This window comes from Dipodomys merriami, unplaced genomic scaffold (assembly GCF_024711535.1).
Source record: "Dipodomys merriami isolate MVZ:Mamm:240054 unplaced genomic scaffold, mDipMer1.0.p SCAF_4, whole genome shotgun sequence".
Classification (NCBI taxonomy): domain Eukaryota; kingdom Metazoa; phylum Chordata; class Mammalia; order Rodentia; family Heteromyidae; genus Dipodomys; species Dipodomys merriami.
The window spans coordinates 68,595,753-68,623,021 of NW_027205603.1; the positions used below are offsets into that span (position 1 = coordinate 68,595,753).

Here is a 27,269-nt window from a genome sequence, read left to right on the forward strand (position 1 = left end):
CCAGGGCCTCATACATGCAAGGCAAACACTCTACCACTGAGCTACCTTCCCAGCCCATATATTTGTATTTAAGATACATTGATTATTCTGTTGATATTGGATAGTATAAACAGGATAGAAATTTAATTATTCCTAAATCACTATTTCATTTCCTCAAATCAATGCACATAATAATTACAAAAGAAAACGTTACTGTTTTTGTAAAGTGTAAATAATTTACTAATTTAAACTTCAGACCAGCCTCCAGGCAATGTTTTGGAAACTAGAAGGGATGGAAGGGGTTGATAAGTAGAGACGTGAAGTTACTTGAGATAGAAGATAAGGAGCAAAGGTTGAGTTTAAATGTAGTCAATTTCTCTTGAGAACCAAGTTATTTGAAGCAAAATTAACTGCGTTTTCGCCAAGCTCATAACAGGAGAGCTGAGTTTTCTGCTGCTTTTCCTCCTCATTTCCTCACATTCTAGAAGCATGGTCTTGTGAATATGCCATAAATAATATTTGAATTGCAGCTGAACTCCTTGGCTTTAAACTCATCGAGTCAAAGCAAATATCTCTGTATTATTTTCTTTCTACATCTGCACTATTCCAACCCAGTGGGGATTTTTTCTTTTTAAATTAAGACTTATTTGTGACTTTCCAGTTTAAATTTGATTTTCTACTGGCAGATGAAACTATTCGCTCTAGATTTTGGTTCTATCTGTCTGTGAACAGCGTCAGTCTAATTTAAGATCCATACTAATTAAAGCCAGGCAAACAGAGAGTCCTCTGTGAACCTGGGCTTCCCAATGCTATATCACAAAGATGATGCACACAGATGTTCTGGACAGTGAAACGAACCTTCACCTGTGAATACTGGCTATACTACCTTTCACCCAGTTTGCACACAAATGCCACAGCAGAAACTCCTGTAATGTGGTCTTACCATGTCTGTTGGCCAGTTAAGCACAGAAATTTCCATTCTTAATTTGTTCTTTGCAGTCAGTGCAGAATGGGTGAATTTGAACCTAAGACCTTTGGGTCTCTTCCTTAATTCTGCTTATAATCTGAATATGTGTGTGTTTCAATGATCTATATATAATATTTATATAGGATATATTATGTATTCATTTATATACTATACCACTTTTATATAGGCTTTTTTTATATCAAAGAAGATGTAATCATTTCTGCAAATACAAATGTGCCTATAGTCATAAAAAGTATTACCTGCTCTTCAATATTTTTGTAGCCCTAACTAGACTATGTTAAAACTATTCCCCTTATTTGATGCCTAACATTGACACTTAGGATTTCATCTCGACTTACAAGACCACAAACTGTGCAAACGTGAGAAATAATTCACCACAAAAGCTATAAATTTCACAGCTAGAGGAACCCTGAAGATCATTAATGAGGCACCATGCAATTAGTTTATACAAAGTGCAGCTAGGAATCATACATAATGTAAAACAGAAACAGCAAAATACTGGTTCATGGAAGATCATTTAAGCTAGGTTTCATGGACAATCCCTAAGTTAGTGTCATTGCTTCAAAATCATGGAAGAAATTCAGTTTCTTATAGAGCACTAAGGAAAAAAATAAAAGACAGTTCATGCTTAAAGCAATTTCTAGCAATGTGAATTTAGATCAACTGTGTAGCTTTTTAAAGAATAAGTTTTTATTTACATAAAATAAACATAATAATATCTTTCGCATAGATTTGTTGTGAAAATAGATTTAAAAAGCAATGTAGAGCCGGGCACGGGTGGCTCACACCTGTAATCCTAACTACTCAGGAGGCTGAGATTTAAGGATCTAGGTTCAAAGCCAGCCCAGGCAGGAAAATCACTGAAACCCTGATCTCCAATAAACCACCAGACAACCGGAAGTGGCACTGTAGCTCAATTGGTAGAGCCCTAGCCTTGAGCTGAAGAGCTGAGGGACAGCACTCAGGCCCAAAGTTCAAGCCCCATGACCGACAAAAAAAAATGTAGTCCACAGACTTTTAGCAGATAGCTTCCAAGTTGTTAAAAATCATAATTATGTTAAGAGGATCAGGACCTGAGGCCAGCATGATACCCTTCTGAAAAATAACACAAAATAGTCAAAGGGCATGGTCCAAGTGGTAAACCACTGGCTTAATACAATGTCCTGAGTTCAAATCCAGTACTACCAAAAATAGGAAGTAAATATTTTAATATAAAAGTTGAGGCATAGGGGCTGGGAAGGTGGCTCAGAGGTGAGTGCTTGCCTTAGCATGTGTGAAACCCTGGGTTCCATTCCTTAGCACCACATACACAGACAGGGCCAGAAGTGGCACTGTGGCTCAAGTGGTAGAGTGCTAACCTTGAGCAAAAGAAGTTCAGGGACAGAGCCTAGGCTCTGAGTTCAAGCTTCAGGATTGGCAAAAAGTAAAAAGAAAAAGAAAAAGAGTTGAGGTATAGAATGAGCTCAGAGGCATTATCTTTCATTTTTGAATTCCATGACAAGTCAGTAATAATTAAATATTAGATTTAAGAGATCCTTCCAAGGCTACTATCTGAAAAAGAAAAAAACATGCATTTGATTCTGACTTTGTAGAATGTTCCTTTATTTGTCCCAGCCTGTCAGAAAAGCTGAACCAGGCGCCTCTGAGTTTGGAGCACACAGAAGTTGAATTGCTATCTTATTCACATTGCCTTCTTGGAGGGAAAACTAGGTAGCCTACATCCAGAAGGAAGTGCCCGGTCTCAGTGATGTGAACATTTGGCTTTGACTCTATAAAAAAATGTCAAATTATGAGTGCCCTTCTGCATGAATGGATTAGGTAAAAAAAAGAAAAAACCCTCATTTCAGAATATCACTATAGAAGATTAATTCTTACAGTTTGTAATATTTTTGTTACTAAAATATCTCACTGGTTATATAAATTTTATTCAAATACTCTAATATTTTCAAGCTCTGTGAGCCAGTTTTCCAAGATTTTAACTTTTTTGCACCTACTTTCAATAATTTCATATTTAATAATTTTCACTGAACCTGCCTTCCCCCAAAGTTCCTGTTTATTCTAATATTGTATATATAGTTTAATAATGATACATTCTTTTCTATTTATTTTTTGGGGGGAGGATCCTTCTCATTCTTGTTTTCATTTTGCCATGGACTTTTTCATCAATTTCAGATATATAATTATAAGACACCTCTAAATCAATATACAAATGGTTTCTTGGTCATTTATGCTTCCAGATGGATATGATAGTTCACAACCTGAAAACAGCAGGCAATTAAAAGAAAAATATAGGTATGAATTTTGCCTCACAGAAAGGGTTAAAATATCTAAATATATATAGCCAGTAAAAGTGATTTGATTTACTGCTTTACCAATAAAAGCAGTAGTGTTTCCTTAATTAAGTTTAAGCCCAGTGTGTTTTCTTATATATCTCCCTCTGCACCACTCAGAATTTGCATTTAGTTTGGATGGAAATTCTCCAGTAGAAAGTCTTGTAATGATAGTATTAATAAGCTGTGAGGACATATGAGATCATCTCACAGAGAAGGAAGATGAGACCTTCAGAGGTTAAGTGACTGGCCCCAGGTCTCAGCACTGGTACCAGGCCTCTCAGTGTCCGTGACCCATGCCACAGGCTCCTGTGACAGCCATATGTAAGGAAGGCCACTCAAGAGCAATTTACTTCTCCTTTCTCGGGGTTTCCACATTGACACTGTTTTACACATTGCACTAGGTGAGAGCACAGTAATTCTGCCAGGAGCAAAACAACACTCCTTAAACACTCTGTGACTCTCAGAGCCATAGAAAATAAAAGGTTGAAGTTAATGGTTGCCAGCTTGGAGGGAGTTATTCCTTGTTGGAGCCAAATGTATGTAGGGAACAGATGAGACTGTAGGAGTGAAGTTGGCACAAAAAAAAAAGAAAGAGAAATGAGCCTATTCTTCCTTGAAAATGAAAGTATGATAAATAACTGGATAGCTTCAGTGTTTGTTCTTCATTTGGAGACTTTTGTCCCATTTGAAAAGCAGAGTATCTGTATAGCTGGAGTAAGTGATCTGAAATCGTAATATTATCTTCCTAAATACAACGAAATAATTGATTTGGAGGCAAGGAGATTAAGTAGTCCACACCTATATTATTTGTGTTGCATTTCCTAACAACGTCATTATTTCTTACACTGAAATTTCTATACTTAAGAAATGACTCCTGTTAAGATAATGCGTTCTAATGATTTTGAGTACTAAAACCAAATCTGCCTCAGAGATAATAATGATTATTTAAATTTTGAGTTCATACAGATAAAACTGTCTGACTTAAGAAGCATGTAGATAGTCGCTGGGGATTCTATCATTTTATTTCACAGTCATTTTGTTTTTAAAGTCTTCGGTCCTGTTTGAGATTCCCCATGCCACAGTTACCTTGAAGACATTTGTTCACAGAAGCTCTCTGAAATTCATTGCAATCTCATGCTGTCCTTAAGTCTGTCTGTAAAGCCACATTCAAGGAAAACATGACTGTGAGGAAATCTTCCTGAGATGTCCACTCACATCTATTCCATGAATAATCTTGTCGTGTTAGTGGCTACTTTCCTATGTTCTTGTTTGTTCTTTCTATGTATTTTCTAAGTTGAAAGGATGTTGAATTGTCATGAGCTTAAGTTTGGCAATCAAGAAATGAAACTTTGATTGTGTTTTTTTAGTTACATTTTTTTTTAAATTTTACAAGAGAGCAAGAGAGAACAACAGGAAGACTGAAATTCTAAGGTATATCTCAGTGTAGTTAAGTGGCTATTTTATTTTTAAATGGACGTTAGTGGTTTTAATTAGAGTATATGATATATCTAGTTGTGTCTGAATATTTGACATTAACTAGATTAACTAGTCATGGAGAATATTTGAATATTATCTCCGAGAACCTGCCCTTGTATCTTATGGTAACACTCTTATGTAGTTTAAAATGGTACCTTAATTTCTGAGTGAAATTACTTTAGTGGCAAACACAAACATATATACATATATATAAAATAATCATACTTAATTTTTATTATTTCAATCAAAGCAGAAATGTTGGGGCTATATATAATGCCTAGAATTACTGAACCAGTTGCATAAGATCTTGAACTATGACTTTATGAATTTATCCCTACTTCCAGAACCCAAAATTTTAAGTTTGTTATAATCCCAATGAACATGTTTCTGATTTTTAAAATTCAGATTCACTATTTTTAGACACCATACAGTAAAAGAAGGATGCAATGATTCTTCCCCATTATTGCCAGATTGAATGGAATTAAATTCCAATGCAGAGAACTGCTTAGATATATTAGCTGAAATTTTACCATGGTAGAGTATGAATTTTTATTTTGATCTAAAGAATAATTCATTTCTGGAAGTTTGGCAAAGATAAGGACAACTAGTTAATTTCTGCATGCCAGAAAGTCAGAAAGTGTGTGTGTGTGTGTGTGTGTGTGTGTGTGTGTGTGTGTGTGTGTGTGTGTGTATGTGTGTGTTTCTGGTCTTACCACATAAATGTAATGTCTTCAGTAATTCCAAAAATGTTCTGTGTCCATTTTGAGATATGCCTTGTGTAGAAAGAATAGAGAGAATAAAAATTATTATGGGTTGTTAACACAGTAGAATTTGACCAGATCATTATTGAATATTTCACCTATTATCCAGATTTGGAATGAACATGCTAAGTATGTTTTTATGATGCTTGATATAGTATTTGGTAAGATTTCCAAAAATCAAAGGAGAATACTTTTGTAAAACTCTAATGCATCTAATTTTCAAAATGGTTTGGAAAATAAAACACTTTGTGCTATTCTCACATAAAGATTTTCCTGACTTGTAGCTCTTCTTAGTTCTTACATTGGAAATCTTCAACAAGTTTTTCCCCCCAAGCAAAATTTGGAATCCCTAAGACAGCATTATGTCACCAGTTTCTTGGCTAGAATTCTCATCTATTCTTTACCTTTGGGCTGTCTACTTTTATCTCCATTAACCTTTTGGCTTGACTATAAACATTTATTGAAGGCTACCTCCTTTGTCGGTCCAGTGACTCCAGAGGTTAGTGAGAAGTGGATGCGAGTCTGACCTCTTTTATCCACATTAGATGATTCTAATTATTCCTCAGAAGTGACACTTTTGACCCATTTTGTCCTTGTCAACTTTGTCTAGTTGCGAGCTGTCTAATCGTGAAACTCTAGGTTCAAACTGGGTCCAGGAGTGCAGAATTTGTTTTAACTTACAGTGTGGAGTCTTTCTCTTTCTTTTTTTTTTTAAATTCAGTTTAACTGAAACAGAAGGCTTTTGTTATATACCTGAGGTTTATTTATTACTGAAAAGATACAGACAAAGCATAAACCTTGTAAGACTCCATGCCTTTGTCAAGATAGAAACAATGAAAAAATACCAGAAAAACTGTATAATGAGTATAAACTCCATTTTGCTAAGGTTGCTTGGCAACAGCATTTTACCTTAAAAAGTTCTTGTTCTTTCTCATACTGCAATTCTATATGGTGACCATGGGTTCCACCTCTGCTTCCCCTGCCACCCTGGAGAAGGCAGTGTGTGATGTATGTCACCCATTGCTTGTGCAGGTGCCATGTGGCTTTCACGAAAGTCACCTCTTATTCATTTCAGCAGTCACCAAAAGTCATATGATCATATCTGACTTTAAAAAGAATCTTTATTTGACAGAGAGGAAGTAACTGATCAATAATACTAATAAGTATCACAGTTCTCAAATTGAAGATAAAGAATTTTTGTCTACACTTTTAGGCAGATTGCTACACATGTTGCAAATGCCTGAGAAATAGTGGAAATTCAGTAAATGCTTTTTTGATACTTTAGTTCTTTCATTCATGTTCCTAGTGAGTAAAAGTTGGATGCTTATCTGTACTCTCCTAGTTCTTGAGCCTTCTAGGTAGAAGAGATTAACCCCTTTCTGAGATGTACATTCTGAGATTCAAAATGTTGAAACTGTTTTTTTTAGGAACAGAGCCTACCAGAAGTATGGATTGAGAAACATACCTAGATCATTTAATTCATAAACCATTATTATAACTCAACTGTAAAGCAGTGGTCATTCTGGAAATGTTTTTACACATCCAAATATAGAAGCAGGAATCACTGCAGTGGCCACTGTGTATTTTCTCTTACTTTAAAGCATGGTCCTAAATATAGCTACCAACGTACATGATTAATGATTGTGGAATGACAGTAAGGATTCCTTATTTGACCAACTAAGGGAAAGTTGTTTCACACTTTTGAACTCACTTGATAAGGAAATTTAGTAACTTCTTGAACAACACATTTTATTTTGCTGATAAAACTCAACGACTGCGGCAGGGCCCTAAAGAAACATAAATGTAGTATCTGATACTTCTATACATCAGAAACACAGAAATCCACAAAATGTAGAAAAACACAGAATGTATCTCAACAAAATTAAGCTGTTGGCCTGTTGTACTTGTTCCTTTCTGAATGCTTTAGGGAAGTATTTATTTCCTGCTCATTGTGATTGCTGGCAAACTTTAATACATCAAGGTTGTGTAATTAACATCTCTGTTTCTTGTTTCCTCTACATTGAGGCTATTCCAAGTTTTGGACCCTAGCCTGTTCTTTACTGCATGGCCTCAGTTCCCTATCTATAAAGGTAACAAGAGTAGGTGATAATGTTTTGTATATTATGTCTTCAGTTTAGTCTTTTGTTTCTACTTTCTACTTTTAAGGATTCATGCACTTAGAATGAGTTCAATTGGATAATGTAGGATAATTGTACCATTTCATGGTCCTAAATCTTAAAAATATCTCTAAAATTCCATTTTCCAAATAAAGAAATATATTCATAGGTTGCATGGAATTAGGACATGATTATCTCTCTGGGAACCACTGCCTTATCTACACTCCTTTAATTTTTTTGCTTTGTTTTCCAATTTCTTTCTTCCTTCCTTCCTTCTTTTTTTTTCTCTTTCTTCCTTCCTTCTTTTCTTTCTCTTTCTTCCTTCATTCTTTTCTTTCTCTTTCTTTCTTTCTTCCTTTCTTTCTCTCTTTCTCTCTTTCTTTCTTTTTCTTTTTGTACTTGGGATTGAATCTAGGATGTTGCACTTACTAGGCAAATGCAAACACTGAGCTACATCCTAGTCCTGCCACAACTTTTCTGTCTGCTCTCTTTTTCCAAAAAGCTGTGCCAATTGTCACTTTTATGAGATAATAAATATATCCACCTTACTTTCTTCATTTTGAAGCCAAGGAATTAAACTCAGTGAATATTAAAACACATTGTTATTCTTAATATTCTAGAATTTTCATGAGTTTTTGTGTTAGAGAGACATGGGAAAATGAACCTAACGATCAATATAGATATTATTGTTATTTTTCCATTCATGGATTTTTTGGAGTCTAGATTTCATATAATCCTGGCTAACTCCCTCCTTCTTGCACTTGGTAATCTTCTTTGAAGGCAGTCAATCTCTACAAAAGTTGACTTCAGAAAGAAATTGACTTACTTTCTCAAAACTGTAATAACTGGTCCCTGAAGATTTCTTTTTAATCGACTTATTATTTGCTTTTCTGTGTAGGTATAACTTTCACTAAGTCTTTGCTACATTTTTTTTTACTTCTGCCTCATTGATTTGGAATAGAAGAAATTGTTTGCCCTTCAATTCAGCTTCCTAATAGTTCAAATTCTATTGTGTCCAGCCATAATGAATGCTTGCCAGTTTTATGAAATATAGTATATAACTTTTTAGGCAATTAACTTATTCTGATTTTCACAGGCCTTTCTGGTTTTATCATTGAACATAGAGCCTGCTGGGGAACTCTTCAGTCCCAGAAAATCTAGGATGGTTTGTATGTATAGGGATAGTAGTATTTGGGGAACAGGGGAAGAAAGAAAGAAAAAAACCCATATGTCTTGGTCCTGCCTTCTACTGGATATTTAACCTAAAGGAAATCACTTAATCTTTAGGTTTGAGTTCCTTGTCTGGAAATACACCTAAAGACTAAGTAACTACGGTAAATGTCAAAAATGTACCTGCAGCAACAACATAAATCATAGTAATCTTAGTAAATACACTTCATACTTGGACTTAACGAGCTTTCTGCTTCCTTTCTGTTCAAAGAATTAATCATAGTTTTTGCCTAACCTATAAAGTTCTTCATGATTGGTTTCTAATTCTTCCTTCCAGACATGCATGCTGTCATTCATTTCCTATTTATAAATAGTCTTATTTATAAATAAGGATAAGATCCATGATGATTATAGTGGTAATAGCTAACACTTTCTAGTACTTTCTATATACTAACAATAGTTCTAAAGCTTTATAAGAACATATACTATGGAGTTCCAACACAGTCCAGTTGCTATGTCCTCTGCTCTTTACTGTTCAGCTTTTCCCCCCAAACTTTAGTCTTCCTGGTTATCCTTTAAAATTTTGCCCAGAAGTCATTTTTCTGTGATATCCCTTGAGACTCCACATTGCCTTTCATTGTCCCTCCCCCAAACAATTTAAACATTCTTTAGCATTTCCCATCATAATCCCTTTCACATTATATTAATTTTAAAACAATGATCTCTATCTTTCATCAGAAAAGACTTACTCATATTTCCAGCACCTGGAATAGGACTGAATTTGTTTACTTGTGAAGTGAAAGGAGGGATTAGCGTTTTGTCAAATCAATTGATTTGCTTTATACTAAAAAACTCCCTAAAAATTTTTAAATGATCTTTGCTATATTACCTATTGAACATTTATAATAGCTGAAATAGTGTATAAAGTCAACATGGCTTTAAAAGCAATGAGGTAGAAAGGTGATTAATTTTAAATTATTATTTCTAATGAAATAGAAATGTTCATTAGAGTTCGAACCAGGTATGATTTTTGGTACCAGGTATGTATTTTTGAACATACATATTTGTTTTAGAACCAGGTATGTATTTTTTAACATCCCCAATCTCTATCTAGGGATTACTTCTGTCTCTAATAGTAAAATCAAATGGTTGGCCTAATATTTGCCAGATATGAGTCTTTTTTTCTCAGATTAAACATGACTACTCCTCTTATACTGCAACTTTAAAAATGGAAAAAATAACAATGACAATTTGATTAAAAATTTCTTAGATGATTAAAAGTATGAGTAAAATATTTTTAAAAATCACCTCTTTCTTAATGAGCTTTTCAAAGAACTGTCTTGTATAGGTATGCTGGCTAGATAGTTGAAAGTTAAGGCTTAAAGGCTTAAAATGGTTGAACAGTTTGTTACTGTTTGTTACATTTGCTCAAGCTTTCAGCCTCTTCTGTTTAAAATGTGAAGTAAGTTTTTGCAGTTTTTATTAATACTTCCTATTTATGAATGTTTTCCATTTAATATATTTCATGGTAGTTTTTACTTCTAAAAGTACATGATTTCTAACTTACAAATGGATGAGCATTTTGTTTGTGTCTATTTTTTTATTTAATTTCTCTTATGAATATATATATATACATATATATACATACATATATATATATAGCAAAAATGTTGTACAGAGGGGTTACATTTACATGAGTAGGGTAATGAGTACATTTCATAGCAAACATTGCTACCTCCTCCTTTTTAACACAGTTCTGCAGGTAACAATTGACCCATGTAGCTCCTGACTGCTGTCTTGATACAGGTTAAATGGCCTTTCTCCATTCTTGAGAGATCTGAAGTTTACAAAGTACACAGAATCCCTCCAGTGAATACTTACTCATGTCAATTTGGGAATTTGTGACAAAGGTTACATAACAGGAAAGAAAGTCCCAGAATGGGCTGAGATCTTTTGGTCAGGATCATATCTAGGTGAAAATTCAGTTCCAAAATCATCTTGAGACTTTGTATTGTACTCTGTTGTGGTTTCATGGTATTTGCTATACAGAACATGGGGTAGTATATGATAAAATTCTGAATGAAAGCTCACTGGGACTCTTTAGCAAGCAACCCTGCTAAGGCTCGTGTTTTTCCTCCCCAGCTTTTTTTTTTCCTATGGGGTAAACTTATCAAAAGAATTAAAGAATCTGAGTACCAAGCATCTCAAAGTGCCAACTCTTTTGAACATTTTATTTAAAATATACACCAAATGTGTTTTCTTACTCATCTCCCTGCTTCTGTGCTTCTCGGGGTAAAGGATGTCATGCTTTAGTTGTTTGTATTTGAGTTTACTTATGAGCCCTCTTTCAGTCTTTCTGGAGAAAAATGTGCAGTGAATCATTAGCACTATTAAGATTGCAGTTGTAGTAAAACTACATATCCACACTTAGGAAAGGGGCTGAGTGTGTTTCATTATTCATTCAGAATAAGTTCCTTCTGCAATATAAATGTTGCTCAGGATAGAGCTTTGAAATGGATCCTGATTCTTGAAATTCTTTCCTGTCTGTTTCAGGAAATAGTGAGATCCTGTTGATAACAAAGTACAATGTGTCTAAAGTTCACTTCTAAACACTCTGCTCTTTGCAATGAAAGTCATCTGCATTCTCTTTATAATTCAGAGCCACAAGAGATCTGTCTAATCTTGGAGATCTGATCCAGTATCATTTAGGGGAGAAAAAAAATCCTTGATAATAATTCCACCATTCAGATTAGTGAAAGCAGTAAAGCCTTATAGCTTCTGTCATCTTAAAAAGATATCATGAGACAGGGGAATAAGGACTTGGATTATGGTTGGGGAGATTTAGTTGTTTGTAAAAATGAAATGATTAGTACAACCATTATTCAAGTTTTTAATCAACAAAAGCAAATGGCATCTGTTCGTTATCATTCTTTCTGCAGAAGACAAAGACCCAGGTTCCAATGGTGCTGACTGCTGGTCCCAAGTGGCTGCTGGATGTGACTTGGCAAGGAGTGGAAGACAACAAAAACAACTGCATTGTTTACAGCAAAGGTAAATGCAAGATCATTTCCCTGTGTCTTTGCAAGGACTGAAACCTGAACACTGCAAAATAGCACCCAGAGGAGCTGGATGGAAAGGGGATATCAAGGAGACTATGATCCGCTTTTTCTTTTACCTTTCTGTGGTTTGCTAGCCTATATATTCTTCAAAGCCTTCTGCTATCTGTCCTTTTACAAGATAAACAAAACACATCCCACTATTAATTACTTCATGCCACACACATTTACTTAACCCTATGTTCCTGGGGCATGACAAGTCCCCTTCTCTTGTGGGGAGTATTTTATGAATAGCCTGATTTGATGAAATCTCAGATTTCCCTCTTAGCCATGTATCTATCATAAAGTAGATTCCCTTTGAAATGTAGCAATTCATGTCAAGGTGCATGCTCCAGGAGGCTCTACATTGCAGACCGTTTCCTGAAATCATGCATGAGGAGAGGAGAGCTGAAAATGAAACCTTTGCAAAGGCTGAGTTCTTCCCCATGGTGATCTGTGAAGGGCAGGATGCTAAGGGGCAGGGGGAAGCCGATGGCTTGCAGAGCATTGCCTTTGATTTGCTCAGTGTGACATCAGCCTAGACTGTGTCGTGTAGCTATACTGTGGCTACAAAGGAGCCACAGCTTGGTGATGACAACATTATGAGGCTGATTCTCTGTAAGACAGGACAGCGTTACTGCATGTGGTGGTTTTCTCCACCTTTAAGTTATGGGCCATTTCTCTACACTCTGCCAATGAAATCCCTCATCTCACTACTTTGTAAATATTGCAAAACCTTGTGCTTCTCATGTTTAATTTCTTTCAGCTTTCTTTTTTTCTTTAACCAAATAGACCTACTGAGATCAAAGATTTATTTGCACATTGAACCTAGAAACCATAAAAGCATACAAGGGAACAAGCAAATAAGCACCCCCTATCAATATATTAACATATAAAACACTAATCATAACATCAAAGACTCCTAAAAACTTGCTAGAAACAATTACAACTTGTTCCTATAATCATTACAATTTGTACACTTATAAGAGGATTGCCTCTAAACTACCATATGCCTTTGAAAATTGAAACACCGGAAAGAGGGAATTTGTGAGCTATAAAAACAATCCTCACACCAGGATCTGATTATATTTCTTTTCCTTCTATAATTGCTAGTCCATACCCACTAATTTTCTAACCTAAAATACCTGCGGTATGCTGATGAGCGCTTTGAGCTAAAAGGGAAATGAGATTTCCCCTGGATATATCAATAACACCTATCAGAGTGAAATGAAGTGAGGCTGTACCATTAATTCAGTGAGCCAAGCCCCACACTCAAAACACAAATAATATCTAAGATGTATCTAAATGTGGGGAACAGATTTCTCTTGTAAAATAATTTATCATCATTGTGATAATATAATATGAAGAAACCATAACAATGATTCAAATCCATTGCACCTTAAATTTAAGCATCTTTTCTGGGAAACACAGTTGTTAGATTATAAAATTGTAATTCTACTTCAGGGAAGTATTTATGTTTTAAACGTGTTTCTACCTCTGTGCTAAAGATTGGCTATTTTTGAAACTTTTTTGCCAACAGAATATTTGGGGGCATTTTTAGGAGTTCATCAGTTAATCAGTGAACTCACAAGACATGTGTTGAGTCCAACCATGGGCTAGTCTTGTACATCAATAAGTGCCATTCACTAAGACACACACTCATGAACCTTTCCTCCAATGCTTCCACACCAAATTCTACACTTTTCTCTCATTGTTACTCATTGCTTTGTCCTTCCAGTGAAGGAACTAGTGCTGCTTTAAGTAAAGGACTGGACAATACTTACATAGAATAATTACTCTGATCTTCTAGTGGACTTCAGGAGCCAGAAGCTAATTTCATATATTCAGATTGCCTTTGGGGACATCTCATCCTGAGTGTGTCCTGAAGCTCTAGAAAGACAATCCTGAGACTCTGCTAGGGTTCTTTAGGGCCACAGAAAATATGACCACAAGAAGTAATCTCTATTGGGGACCCATGGGCGTTAAAGTCTTCTGTCTTGCAAAGGCCTCAAAGTATAATTGTTTGGCAATATAGATGTAACAAGTATTGACTAATTTGAGCATCTATAACACATTAGGTTTTATTTGAAGGTATACTTAATATAATTGTGTTTTATGTTTGGTTAGCCCATGTGTTCATAAAGAAGGGATTGTAAACCCTAATTCCACAGATATGTACAGTATACTTTAGGCAGGTTCAGTTCCTGTGCAAACTACTACCCTTCCCTCTTCTCCCTGCTTTTCAAACAGTGATTGGTTATGCTGACTTCATAAATAAAGATGTGTATGTTAAATGTAATCCATTGATACTTCAATGTCTTCTTTTCCCCTGCTCCCTCTACTGATCCCCTGGGACAGTCTTCATTTTATATTTATGTCTCACTACTATTAATATTGCCATTACCACCACTGTTTTCATTTTAAGTCTAGATTTGTGACAGTTGAGTTTGGCTTGTCTCGCTCAACTTGATGATCTCCAGTTCCATCCATTTTCTTGCAAATGGCAGAGTTCCATTATTCTTTAGAGCTGAGTAAAACTCAGTAGCATATACATACCATATTTTCTTTTTTAAAAAAAATTTATTGCAAAGGTGATGTACAGAGGAGTTACAGTTACATAAGTAAGGTAATGATTACATTTCTTTTTGAAGAGTGTTACCTCTCCTCATTTTCTCCTACTCCCCCCTCACCTCCCCAAGTTAAGTTCATTTTCAACATAGTGTCTAATGACTATCACTGTGATATCAGTTCACCATTTGTCCTATTATTTCTGTGATTCTGCTTCCTTTTCTTAAATTTGATAAATTTATATACAAAGGGTACAGAAATCAAAAACAGTGACAACAAGAAATTTTCCAAAGAAAAAATAAAGAACTGCAACCCCCCCACACACACACATACACACTTCTTGCTTCCATCTCTTGAAGTCCATTTCAATAAGCATCATTTTATATGGTCATGTGCAAATTGTTATTGGGCCATTGTGATCCTCTGCCAAGGTTATCCTAGATGTATTTTCTTTATTTATTCATTGGCTATTGAGTACCTGGGATATAATTCCACTGCTTATTTATTTTGAACAGCTGCAGTAAACATGGTTATAGAACTATCTCACATGTGCAATTTATACTCCTTCATGTATATGCCCGAGAGTGGTATGGTGTCAGGCTCATAAGTAGGACTTTTTTATATTTGTTGAGGAAACCCTTACTGATTACTATAGTGGTTACATTAATTTAGATTATCACCACCAGGGTGTGAAAATACCGCCTGCTCATTCTTGCCAGCATATTTTGCCATTTTCTTAATATTTGCCATTCTCAGTAGAATGAGATGGAATTATAGTGTTGGTTTGATTTACATTTACTTTTTGCCTACGATTTTGTTTTGAAATGATATTCAACTGAAATTGGTGTGTGTGTGTGTGTGTGTGTGTGTGTGTGTGTGTGTGTGTGTGTGTGTGTGTGTGTGTGTGTGTCAGGGAGAGGGTGAGTTAGAGAGATTCATCTGCTTGTGTAACTGAAACTCCAGGGATATCATGAACTTCAGAAACACCTGAAGATGTAATTGTTCCAACTTTGTTCCCAGATGATCTCTCTCCAGTCTCTTCCTTCCAAGTAAGCATTATCCTCAGACAGGTCCCCTGGGGGTGGCAAGTCCTCACCTTACTCCATCAGCACAGTAAGGGAAGTAAAAAAGTGTTGCTGAATTTTGACAAGGGTGCAGGCCAGAGGTAGTCCCTGAAATACTTACACCATAATGACTTTTAGTAGCAGACTCTTAGTAAAGAGGTTTTAACTCCACATGTGTCAGCGGGATGGAGGATAAATACTTCTTTAAATAAAACCAGAAGCAAGTAGCTTTTTGATGTGGTGACATCATTTCATATATCTAGAGGCAATACACCAATCAGAACATCATAGGAGCTTTCACAAAGGATAAATCATAGAGAGACCACAATTTATTCCTTGTTTTCTAGTAGAAAAACTTAAATTTATGTATTCTATACCAAAGTTATTAAACTTATATATTCTACACCAAAGGTATTATTATAGGCCAATGGTAAATAGTATGTCTAGAATTATTTATAAATGAAGTCTAAATTTCTTATGTGTGAAAATTTTATAAGAAATGTCTTATTTGTGGAATTTTTATATATTCAGATAAGATGGTCTTACTCAAGATACACACTTGCTTCTTAAAATATGCTGAAATATAAACAAGTCCCAAATTAAATGTAACTCTAAAGCTTTCATTTCCTGACTTTCCATCAAATAATTATTATCAACTCATATTCTAACACTTAAAGCTGTTTAATAGCCTACTATCATCTTGTATCAAAATAAGGAAATGTGGAGTGTTTGGCATTAGCATGCTGATCTGATATACTTTTACCTTACCCTCAACTATTGCTTGTCATTCTAGAAAATAATTAGATTACCTAGACACGGAAGGACCAGACTTGTTGGCTCATCTGCTTTTGTCCATTATTCTCAACAGACTCCAAAGAGATAGTTCTAATTTACTTATCACCAGTGGAAACATACTAAAAAGCTCTGAGCTAGAGTGAGAGAGAGCTCTGCTGAATGAGAGGGAGGGCACTATCTTTCCATTTACTCCTCAAATCCACTGTTGAGTATTGTCTACTTATTTTCTTTACTACAGTCTTTCACATTGCTTATCTTTTAGAGTTGCCAATATGGTGACATTTTTAAATTAAAAAAAAAACAAGGAGTTTACTTATACTTTTATAGTTTGAGTTTCAGAATGAAGCCTCGAATGCATCTTCTACAAGAATATTTTGTTTTCTCTTTTGTTTGGTCTTCCAGGTAACTTTCAATCAAGGATAATTTTATCTTGTAAGTTCTTTAGAGCTGTTCTTTCAAAACACTCACATGCTTCAAGTCTTTATAGTAAGAAAATAAACTGTCAATGAAAAGTATAAAAAAACTAATAACTAGCTTTACTTCACCTTTCACATATTTCTTTATACAGGAAAGCAGAATATTTTTGTAAAAACAAGAACAATACCTGCTGTATTAACCTTGGGTAAACCATTTACCCTCTGTGTGCATTACCTGTGAAAATGGAACCATAATAGCTACCTTGTATAATTCTGTGGAGGAGCAGCTATACACATGCCTGCATATGTTATGATAAATATTATACTGCTGGTTATTTTATACTCCTCCCAGTTTGCCTTCAGTCACAGATCAATTACTAATTAAGAGAAATGAAGCTAGTGTGGGAGAAATTGTGATCATCTGATATTTTGTTTATAGTTTACATTTACATAGGTCCCACTCAGTCACTGTGAACCCACATGGATCTGAGCAAATGTGTCATAGAAATGAGAGGCCTGAAAATCTTAGGTTTTATTTCTTTATCAAATGATTTTTTTTCTGCCAGTATGAGGATTTGAACTCAGGGCCTTATGATCTCATTTGGGCTTTTATACTCATGTCTGGCACTCTTACCATTTGAGCCATGCCACTAGTTTAGCTTTTTTTGCTGCTTAATTGAAAGTAGAACCTGCTCAAATTTTCTGCCCAGGCTGACTTCAAGACTCAACACTCAGATCTCAGCTTACAGAGTAGCTAGGATTACAGATGTGAGTCACTACCACCTCTCTTGAGTGTGCGTGTGTGTGTGTGTGTGTGTGTGTGTGTGTGTGTGTGTGTGTGTGTGTGTGTGTGTGTACGTGTTGCTAGAAATCAAACCTAGGGCCTTATGCATGTTAGGCACACACTCCACCACTAAACTGATTCTGCAGTTTGATATTAGGGCTTCTACTGAAAATCCTACATGGAATACCAGTACAAATATAGCAATAATATTATTGATGTTTAGGGTTTAATTCTATTTTAGTCACCATTCTAATCACTTTCCAAAAATTAATTTATTTACCGTTACAACAAATTCATGATATAAACAATACTATTTCCATTTTACAGAGAAATAAACAGGTTTTCATACATGAAGTAAGTTCAAGGCAATATAATTCATATGGGATGAGGTTAGAATTTAATCATAAGTATGTAAACTTTAATTCCTAACTAGGAATCAGCTAAATGTTGAAGACGCCACTTGTGAGGGGCAAAGTAGCAGGTTACCTCTCCTTTTTTTTTTTTTTTACAAATTTGCATATATATATTTATCAATAATTTTTAACATTTCTTTTGTTTTAATTTGAGTAGAAAGAGTCTAAGAACTAATATCTCTAGCATTGTTAGCCCTCCCTTTGTTTTTCTCCTACTATCCCTTCCCTCCCCCACATCCCCTCACTCCTCCTCCCCCACAAAGTTATAATGTTGATTTCAAACATAGTGTCTTATGAGTCTTATTGTTGCAATGGGTCATCCTGTGTCCTTGTTTCAGCATCTCAACAAGAAAGGCACTCATTACTTTACTCATGTAACTGTAACCTCTCGGTACAGCATCTTTACATTAAAATAAAATTTTTAAAAGAGGACTAAAAACTCAGTAACAGAAAATCTTTCTGGTAATTTCTGTGTTCTAAAACCACAGCAATTTCAATCATATAGAAGAGTGTACACTATTCTCAAAACCATTCATTGACCTCTTCCAAGTTCTGATTTTAGTTGTTTGCACCAAATTAGCCATGCAATTAATTACCTAACTCTTCATTGATTACCTTACATGTTCAAGGCCCTATACTAGACACTGTTGAAATAATGACAGAAATTCTAATATGATCTAGTCTGGATGAGCAATTTTCTGTACAATGATTAAATTGATCAAAATTTCAAAACAAAGTCCTTTCCTGTAAAGGATTCTTACAAAAGTCTGGTCCATGTAACACGTTTCAGTAGAGGATCTGTTTACTTGTCACTAAACTTTTGAAATACAGTATATATTTTTTTAAGTCCACGATACAGTGAAGCTGCACTAAGTAAACCATGATACCAGCGGACAGCGGTAGCCTCTGTGTCTAACATGGCAGCTGATTTTCAAAGCTGCCTCCACATCAATGTTTAACTGTACATAGGAGGCCTAATCATTCATAATAACAAACAAATTTAAAAGGAAAAATTGTGTTCATTTGAAAGCATGTATTTAAACATTCAGCAAATTCATACAAAATGTATGACTTTTGTCTAGCTTCACAGTATTCTTAAAAGTGGGTGAGTGCCTGAACCAAATATTTAGCAGTGGGAATTATAAAATCATAAGGCGATTAAGTTAGCTAGTCTCAGAATTCCAATATTGCTTTTTAAATGACTTCAGGATATAGGAGGTACTAAGGTTATTATCTGTTATCAGGAATACAGTGGAATTGTACAACTGGATAATAACCAAACAAACTGACACAATGTAAAATTACATTATCAGTGTGTTAAAACAAAATTGCACCCTAAAGGAGTCCACATGCCAGCTCAGAGCTGCAGTGTAATTATGCTTAACTCTGATAATTAAAATACAACGGAGATCAACAGAATCATTTTCATTAAGAAAATTATTAATGATGGTGGTATAACAGTAATTGATTGCAGAGCTCCACAGGATAACGCGATGCTGAAAACCCAACATGTTTTATGAACATCTGAGGCTTTTTCTGGTTATGTTCTATTAGAATGAGAGAAATATTTTAAGGAGTGAGCAATTTATTGTCCTTGTTCCAAGAATCACCAGTTATAAAAACTGGTGCATGTAAGAAAACCATGGTTTTAATTCCAAAAGATTCCATTTCTGAGGTATTCTTTGGGTCAAGAGCAGTTACCACAGTAGTGACTCTCTTTTTATCATTAGAGCGATCTGTTGCATATTTCAGGATGACAGCAAATCCAGCACACATTTCTGTTATTTCTGTTTCTTACTGAGCATTCGTTGTTTTTACAATTGTGCTAAGGATTAACTGGTATGATTTCAGCATGAGTTTGGTTGTACTGAAAAGCTATGTTCTTATTATTAATGCATGCTCTACGATGTGGAAAATATATATTTGTTTTCATATGAACGCCACTTTGCGTTTTCTTAATAAGATATCGGTAAATAGCCCTGCATGATATATCATTAATTACTTTGGTGGATTAGATGTATTATCAAGTGTTAAGGGAAAAAAAATCCCAAACCACCCTGGATACAAGAATGAATGAAGCTTCTGTCTCTTAGGGGTAAAAACCCACTTAGCATGTTGGTAAATGATAAGAACTAAGAATACATCCGTTTTCTAAGGGTAAAAATGAGAAATGAAAAGCAAGGTCTTTTGAGAGGTGAGACACTATCACTCAGGGATGTTAGCTTGTCATTCAAAGAGATACTAATCTTGAAAGCTACCCCCAAAAGTATCTTTGTCAGCTAAAATGAGGGACAACTCCTTGGAGTAAAATTTTTTCAGGGTAAGTTTCTCTAAATAATTTCTTTAAATCACCAAGTGCCATAGAAGAAGTTATCACATTATATAATTCTAGGTGGAAAATAAAGCAGACAAGGTGTCTTTGTGTCTGCTATTATTACAACTATAAGTACAATCGCATATTTGGAAAGTGAAATGAAATGAAAACATGAAATTATGGGAGTATTTACGTAAAGGTGGTAGGATGGGCGAATTTTTTTTTTTTTTTTGGTGCTAGGGCTGGAACTCAGGGCCTCCTGCTTGCTCTGCTTGCTTGCTCAGCTGGAATTCTAACACATGAGCCTCACCCACAGCCCTGCTTTTTATTGGGCCACAGTCCTAGCCTTCAGGGCTCTATTTACACATTAAAAATAGGGTACAAGAAATATTTCCCTTATCCATAAAGTCCCTTACCTAACAGCACTTCAGTTATTTCCTGACTGTATAATAATTATTTTCATTCCAATAACTCATTTTCACAATTTTTCCCCAAATAAAATATAAGAAACTGAGCACATGCTTTGTATGTGATATGGCAGTGTCCCAAGGATACACTGTTAAGTGTAAAACACTCCCTGGCCTTAGGAAATAACTGACGGAATTTTGTTCGTTCAGGTTGTAGAATATGGAGATTTATAACATACGATCAAGGGAAAATCCACAGAGGCGTTGGAATTTTAGTTGGATGTGGAAAGTGGAGATTTAGTTTGAGAAATGGAGTGAGGGTCTACAAGGTGGCTGGCCTGGTAAGCCAAGAAATTCATATACTGGAATATGCCAAGTGTATTCATGAGAGGAGAGTTTGTAAATGGGGCCATATATGGGCTCATTCGAGGGCTCAGTCAGAAGACCTGACCATGATGGCAGGGGAGAAGTTCCAACAGTTCTGGGAATACATGATCATTGTACTAAGATAACTGTGTCAAACGGTAAGCTTATTCATTTAGAATGCTACCCTTGAGCACAAAGAAGCTCAAGGATATATATACCCAGGCCCTGAGTTCCAGCTTCACAACTGACAAAAAAAATAGAAAACCAAGCTTTATTTTTTTTAAATGATGTTTTTAGCCCCTTTCTCTAGAAGATGGTAGCAAATCATCTTTTCTACTTCATCAACACCTGACTTTGAATAACATTTCAACATCAACATTTCCGCCTTCTTATATTCCTCTTTTTGGTCTAGAAATACCCATTGTTGATTAAATTAGACACACCCTGCAAACAGAAGTTAGGTGAAATGATGTGGATTAGCATCTAATCCACAGTGAAGCCTATCTAAAAGTGTGTTCAAATAAGACAAGAGTCACCATTACTACTATCAACAACAGCTACCACCTCAACAACCAAAAACCACTGCTTATTAGGTTTGTTTTACATTTGACCACGTGTTACCTGTAAGCATTTCTTGGATATATGTAGTTTTGCAATCCACATTTATTTTTCTGATTAAACTTCAAGGTGATATTTTTAGACTTTTTTCTCCCCAAATATAATATAAAAATTCTTTTAGGCAGTGCATGGTGCATAGAAGGTCCTCCATAATATTTCTGAAGAAATAAGAGTGAATAAATTTACTTACTATGGGATGCAATATAGGTATATATTTTGTGTGTATATATTATATTGTATATATTATATATATTTTGTGTCACAGGTATATATTTTGTATATATATTATATATTATATATAGTGACTATGTTCAAATTTCTGAAACTCCTGAGACTTTCTGAAATTCATTAAAATAATAATTTTAATTATTATATTTATAACTTACAAAAAGTTTTCTTTATTCTTTTTTTTTCAGCATACATATTGCTCTTTCTATAAAGATACAAATACCTTTCTCTGAATGCAAGACACAATTGAAGATATTAAGAAAATTTGGGGCCTTGTATTTTTTTTCAAATTCTGGGCCCTAGCTTTAATACTGAAGCTATCTTCAAATGGTCTGCGATACATAAATGTCTGCTTTATTTTTTTTCTGCTTTATAGGGGTTGCGATTCAAGAGTTCATACTTGCCTTGCTTGATTGACTGATGATCCAATACATGAGCCATACCTCCAGCCAAATTTTTTTTTGCTGGTTATTTTGTTGTGATTTTATTATTTCCTGCCTATGCTAGTTTTGAACTGTGATCCTTCAGATCTCAGCCTCCTGAGTAGCTAAGATTATAGGTGGTATGGGCCGCCAAGACCTGGTTCTTTGCCGTACTCCTTAAATGTGGTGCACTGAGAAGGCTGAATGTAAAAGTAGTCTAATTAGGCAGGGCTCATTAACTGGTGGGTTTTATGTAAGACCAAAGGATAATAACCAGCCATGTTAATGACATTCTCTCATAACAGGATGTCTATTTTATTTTGTCTGAGCATGGTTAATTTCTCTAGAGAATGTCTTACTCCTCTCTGAGATTTATGAACTTTGCAGCTAGCATCCCGAGGACTCAATGAGAAAATAGGACTGTGTTACACAGACGCTATCCAAGCTCAACCTCTTCTACCTCAAGAGGCATGTGACCATTCCCTTTTCCTCAGCCAGTCCTTGTACCCATTGTCCCTATTCCAGTTCACCAAAGATTAAATCTCTTAATTTCTCCTAACATGGGCAGGAGATATCACTTGACTCCATACAGAATGGCTGCACATGTAGGTTTCTCTCTTCTTGGCCAGTTCTACTAGTTTTAGCATCATTGTTAGCCTTGCCTTATAAGACACCAAGTCCCTTTAGTTCCAAATCTTTTTTTTTGCTTCAAGAATTCTACACAACGAATCTTACTTCATATTGGCCTGCTGCTCTTCAAGTGCTTGCATTTCAGCTCTCCCTGCTCTACTTGGTTATTTATCACTCATCCAATTTTCTACCTGCCAAATATGTTTTGCTTGCTTTCTACTGTAAGGAAATATTTCTAATACCAAGAGGATGAGTAAAGAAAAAAGCTAAAAGACAAATGCCAAAGACCAACAGGTTTCATTTGAGAGGAAAACTTGAGGAGGGCGAGCAACTCTGCTTCAGTCTGGCTGAAGAAGAGAATGAAGCGCCCCCTTTAGAACCAAAATATTAGGCAGAAAAAGTCAAGTCAGGGGTGCCGATGGAAGTGGGGTGAGATGGAGGCTGGGTGGTGAGCACCACCATTTTTTTTGTGTGTGTACATTATTTTTTTATTTTTATTTTTTGTAAACATACTGTACAGAGAGGTTACAATTACATGGGCAAGATAATGAGTACATTTCTTATCAAGCATTGCAGCCTCCTCCTTTGTTTCCCCTTCACATCCCTTCCCATCCTCCCCCCGCCCCCCCATCCAATTCTCCCCCCTCTCCCCCCACCCACCCCCCGCACCAAAGTTGTAAAGTTCGTTTTAGACATGACAACTTGTACTTCTCATTGTTGCAATGGGTCCACCTGTATCCTTAAATGACTTGTTTTTCCCCATCTCCTCCACAAATTATACGGACATCAAATATAGTGAAAGCAGGGGTTATACTGTGGGGGAGGGACATACAAAGCAACAAAGAAATAATCTTATAAATGCATTAGAAACAAATGTATGAAAGAAAAAAAATTTAAATACATATCTAAGGATTCATTTTCCTAACATCACATTATTTGACCTTTTCTGCTTGACTCATACATATACTAGATATTGCAAATAAGGGGAACATGGGACCCATGTTTCTTTGGGCCTGGCTTACTTCACTTAGTATAATTTTTTCCAAGCCTTTCCATTTCCTAACAAATGGGGCAATGTCATTCTTTCTGATGGAGGCATAGAATTCCATTGTGTATATATACCACATTTTCTTGATCCATTCATCTACTGAGGGGCATCTGGGCTGGTTCCATATCTTAGCTATGGTAAATAATGCTGCAATAAACATAGTTGTGCTGGTAGTTTTAGTGTAGTCTTGTTTGTAAACATTTGGGTAAATGCCCAAAAGTAGGATTGCTGGGTCATAGGGGAGCTCTATGTGAAGTCTTTTGAGGAACCTCCATACTGCTTTCCAAAGTGGTTGAACAAGTTTACACTCCCACCAACAATGCAGTAAGGTTCCCTTCTGTCCACATCCCCTCCAGCATCTGTTGTTGTTAGAGTTCTTGATTTTTGCCATTCTAACTGGGGTGAGGTGGTATCTCAATGTTGTTTTGATTTGCATTTCTTTTATGGCTAGGGAGGTTGAACATTTCTTTCTTCTTAAGAGAAGTTTCTCTTTAAGTCTTTAGCCCACTTATTTATTGGGCAGTTGTTTCTTTGAGGATTTGTTGTTGGGGGATTTAATTTTTTGAGTTCCAAGTATATTTTAGATATGAGACCCTTGTCCGTTGTATGGCTAGTGAAGATCTTCTCCCAATCCGTGGGCTTTCTGTTGATCTTGCTAGCTTTGTCCTTTGCCATGCAGAAGCTCTGCAACTTCATGCAATCCCATTTGTCCAACCTTTCTTTGATTTGTTGTGTTTCCGGGTCTCTATTCAGAAAATTTCGGCCTGAGCCAAGGAGACCTAGGGTTTCTCCTATTCCATCCTGTAATGTGTTCAGGGTGTCTGCTTTGACTCCGAGGTCTTTGATCCATTTGGAGTTGATTCTGAGCACCATCATTTTGACCGAGGATTTTCTAGGTCTCAGCAGGGTCCCTGTCAGCCAGGAGTGTCAGCATCAGCTGCAGCTGTGGGCTGGGGCTGTCTTCCCACACTGCCAGGTGTTTTTCTTGATCCACTACCCCTTTCGTCATCATCCCCCATTCCTCCCAACCCTCCCCCTACTCTCAGTTTTCTTAATTATGTGAATTATGCATTTAATTTTATGACTGTATTCTCCTTCTTTTCTCTCTTTATGCATTTCTTGTCTTATTTTCTTTGTTTCCCTAGATTCTTATCTATCTAACTAGCTAGCTAGCTAGCTATTTTTAATTACCCTGCTTTTTATAGCCTCATTTGTCACAACTACTCCACAGATACCCTAGGCTGTAATTACAGTTAATTGTTTAAATTTTCACAAATGTTCCATGTTTTGTATCTGAGACAGTGTTTCACTCAACTTTCCCTGGGCTTGCTCATGATCTTCTTAACTCTACCTCCTGAGTTGCTAGGATTAAAGGCATGTGCCACGATTCCCAGCTCTCTTTGTTGTGTTCTCCTTAAATAAAAATCTTGTCATTATCTTTTCCATTGTTAATAAACAAAGTTCAAGATTTCCTACACACTAAGTATCACACTGCCTTTGGAAGTACTTCCTCATAAAGAAGGAGATCTCCATAGATTATACATTGTCCTAAAGTAGATATAAAGCCTAGATTATACTTTTCATCTCTGTATGGTCCCCAACAGCACCTAGTATGCACCCATTGAATTTGGAATGATATTTTTTTTAGAAATCTCTAATGTATCAATCAGCAGAGTAAATTTTAATGTGATTTGACACACCATCAGAAATTACTAATGTGGAAATTATTTGAAAATCCAGTACTCACAATGCCATTCTTACCAAGACTAGACAAGTGTTTCATGACTCAATAAGACTTTTAAGATGCTAGGCAGCCTAGAACAGAGGAATGCTTTGGAATGTCTTATATACACATAATATGCATTGTACTATATTTGTCAGCATATTACTATATAAAAGAATTTGAAACAATTAAGAGAAATATAAATTCAAAAAATTAAACTCTCAAATCATAGGTTTTTATTCAGTACCTTTGCGCGCCACCCATCAGCCCTCGTTACTTTTTGTTTTAGAGTTTTTGTTTGTTTGTTTTTTCAGAGTCTCATTTTTTTGCCTGGACTAACCTCAGATTAAATCACCCCTCCCTATGGCTTCCTCATAGCTGGCGCACAGCTGGCCTCCAATCTTCTTCTTATAAATAGATCCTAGTCTCCCAAGTTGCTGGGATTACAGGCATGAGCCACCTCACCTAGATAAATATACTTGTTTAAGTTAACTACCTGAAACTACATTAAAATAGTCATTTTTACACACTTGGAATAAAAATAAAACAGGATTAGTCAAAAGGGGGAGGGCAGGCCATTGTAACTCTCGGGTCTCATATTTATGAAATTTTTGAAACATTCAGTATATGAGGTAGTGAATCTGTTAAAATTTCACATATATTCCAGTTATGTTTTACTTTGCTTAATACTAAATTATCCTCCCTCATGATAATTTGATCAATGCCTCATTACGTAATGGGTGGTCAGCAAACGAGTACCATGGTATGCACTTGTTAGAAACGTCATACCTCAGGCCCTACACAGGCTTCCCCAATTCATATCTGCAGTTTAATAAGGTCTCAGGTGATTCTGTGTACATTTAAGGTTGGGAAGCCAAAGTGCAGTGATTACTGGCATGACTTTTACAGATGGGTGTTCTGTGGCATAGAAATAGTTAACCTTGCTATCTCCCCTTGTAAACATTCACCGGGTAAGCCTTGTGAACTGATTTGCATGTTAGAGATATAGAAGAAACACAATTAGACCCTAGAAATATCAGAAGGGGAAAATTTGAATATTGAAAACTTCCTCCTGTTTGGTCTTTGACTATGCAGCAGATTGACTGGTGCTCTTTTGGTTTTTCTTGCATTCTCCCTCATTCCCACAAATGGGATTCAAGGAAAGAAAAGAAAACGCTGCAATAATCTATTTAATGGGATCATTTATTACCGTTTTTCCTCTTCTCTCCAACACCTCTTAATTTATGTTGGGTATTAAACACGAATGTTGTTTCTTTTCAGGTCCCCACATGTAGGCCTCTATATCAACCCATTGTTCTTTTGCAAAACAAAATGCTAACTGAATACTTAGGGGAAACACAGGGCCCTTGACCCCCAGCACTGTCGGGAGGCCTGCCCCTGTCATCCTTCCTGCAAAGCACAAAGAGGGGGAGGGAAAGGGACAAAACAAATTTGCTGAGCCACACATTTCAAGTTGTCGACAACCCCATCCACAAGAAAACAGAAGAAAATATATATGCTCTCTGTCCTGTCAAAGGCTTTCCCCTTATCTTG

General features: G+C 35.8%; 1 protein-coding gene across 2 annotated transcripts in view; it reads left to right on the forward strand.

Annotated features, from left to right (window-relative positions):
* Nucleotides 1-27,269, forward strand: part of Zfpm2 (zinc finger protein, FOG family member 2) — a 424,411-nt gene that overhangs the window by 270,519 nt on the left and 126,623 nt on the right. For both annotated transcript variants that reach the window (XM_069991247.1, XM_069991248.1), the window contains one exon: nucleotides 11,764-11,875. In XM_069991247.1, the coding sequence (XP_069847348.1) occupies nucleotides 11,764-11,875 (112 nt within the window). The remainder of the gene's footprint in view (nucleotides 1-11,763; nucleotides 11,876-27,269) is intronic.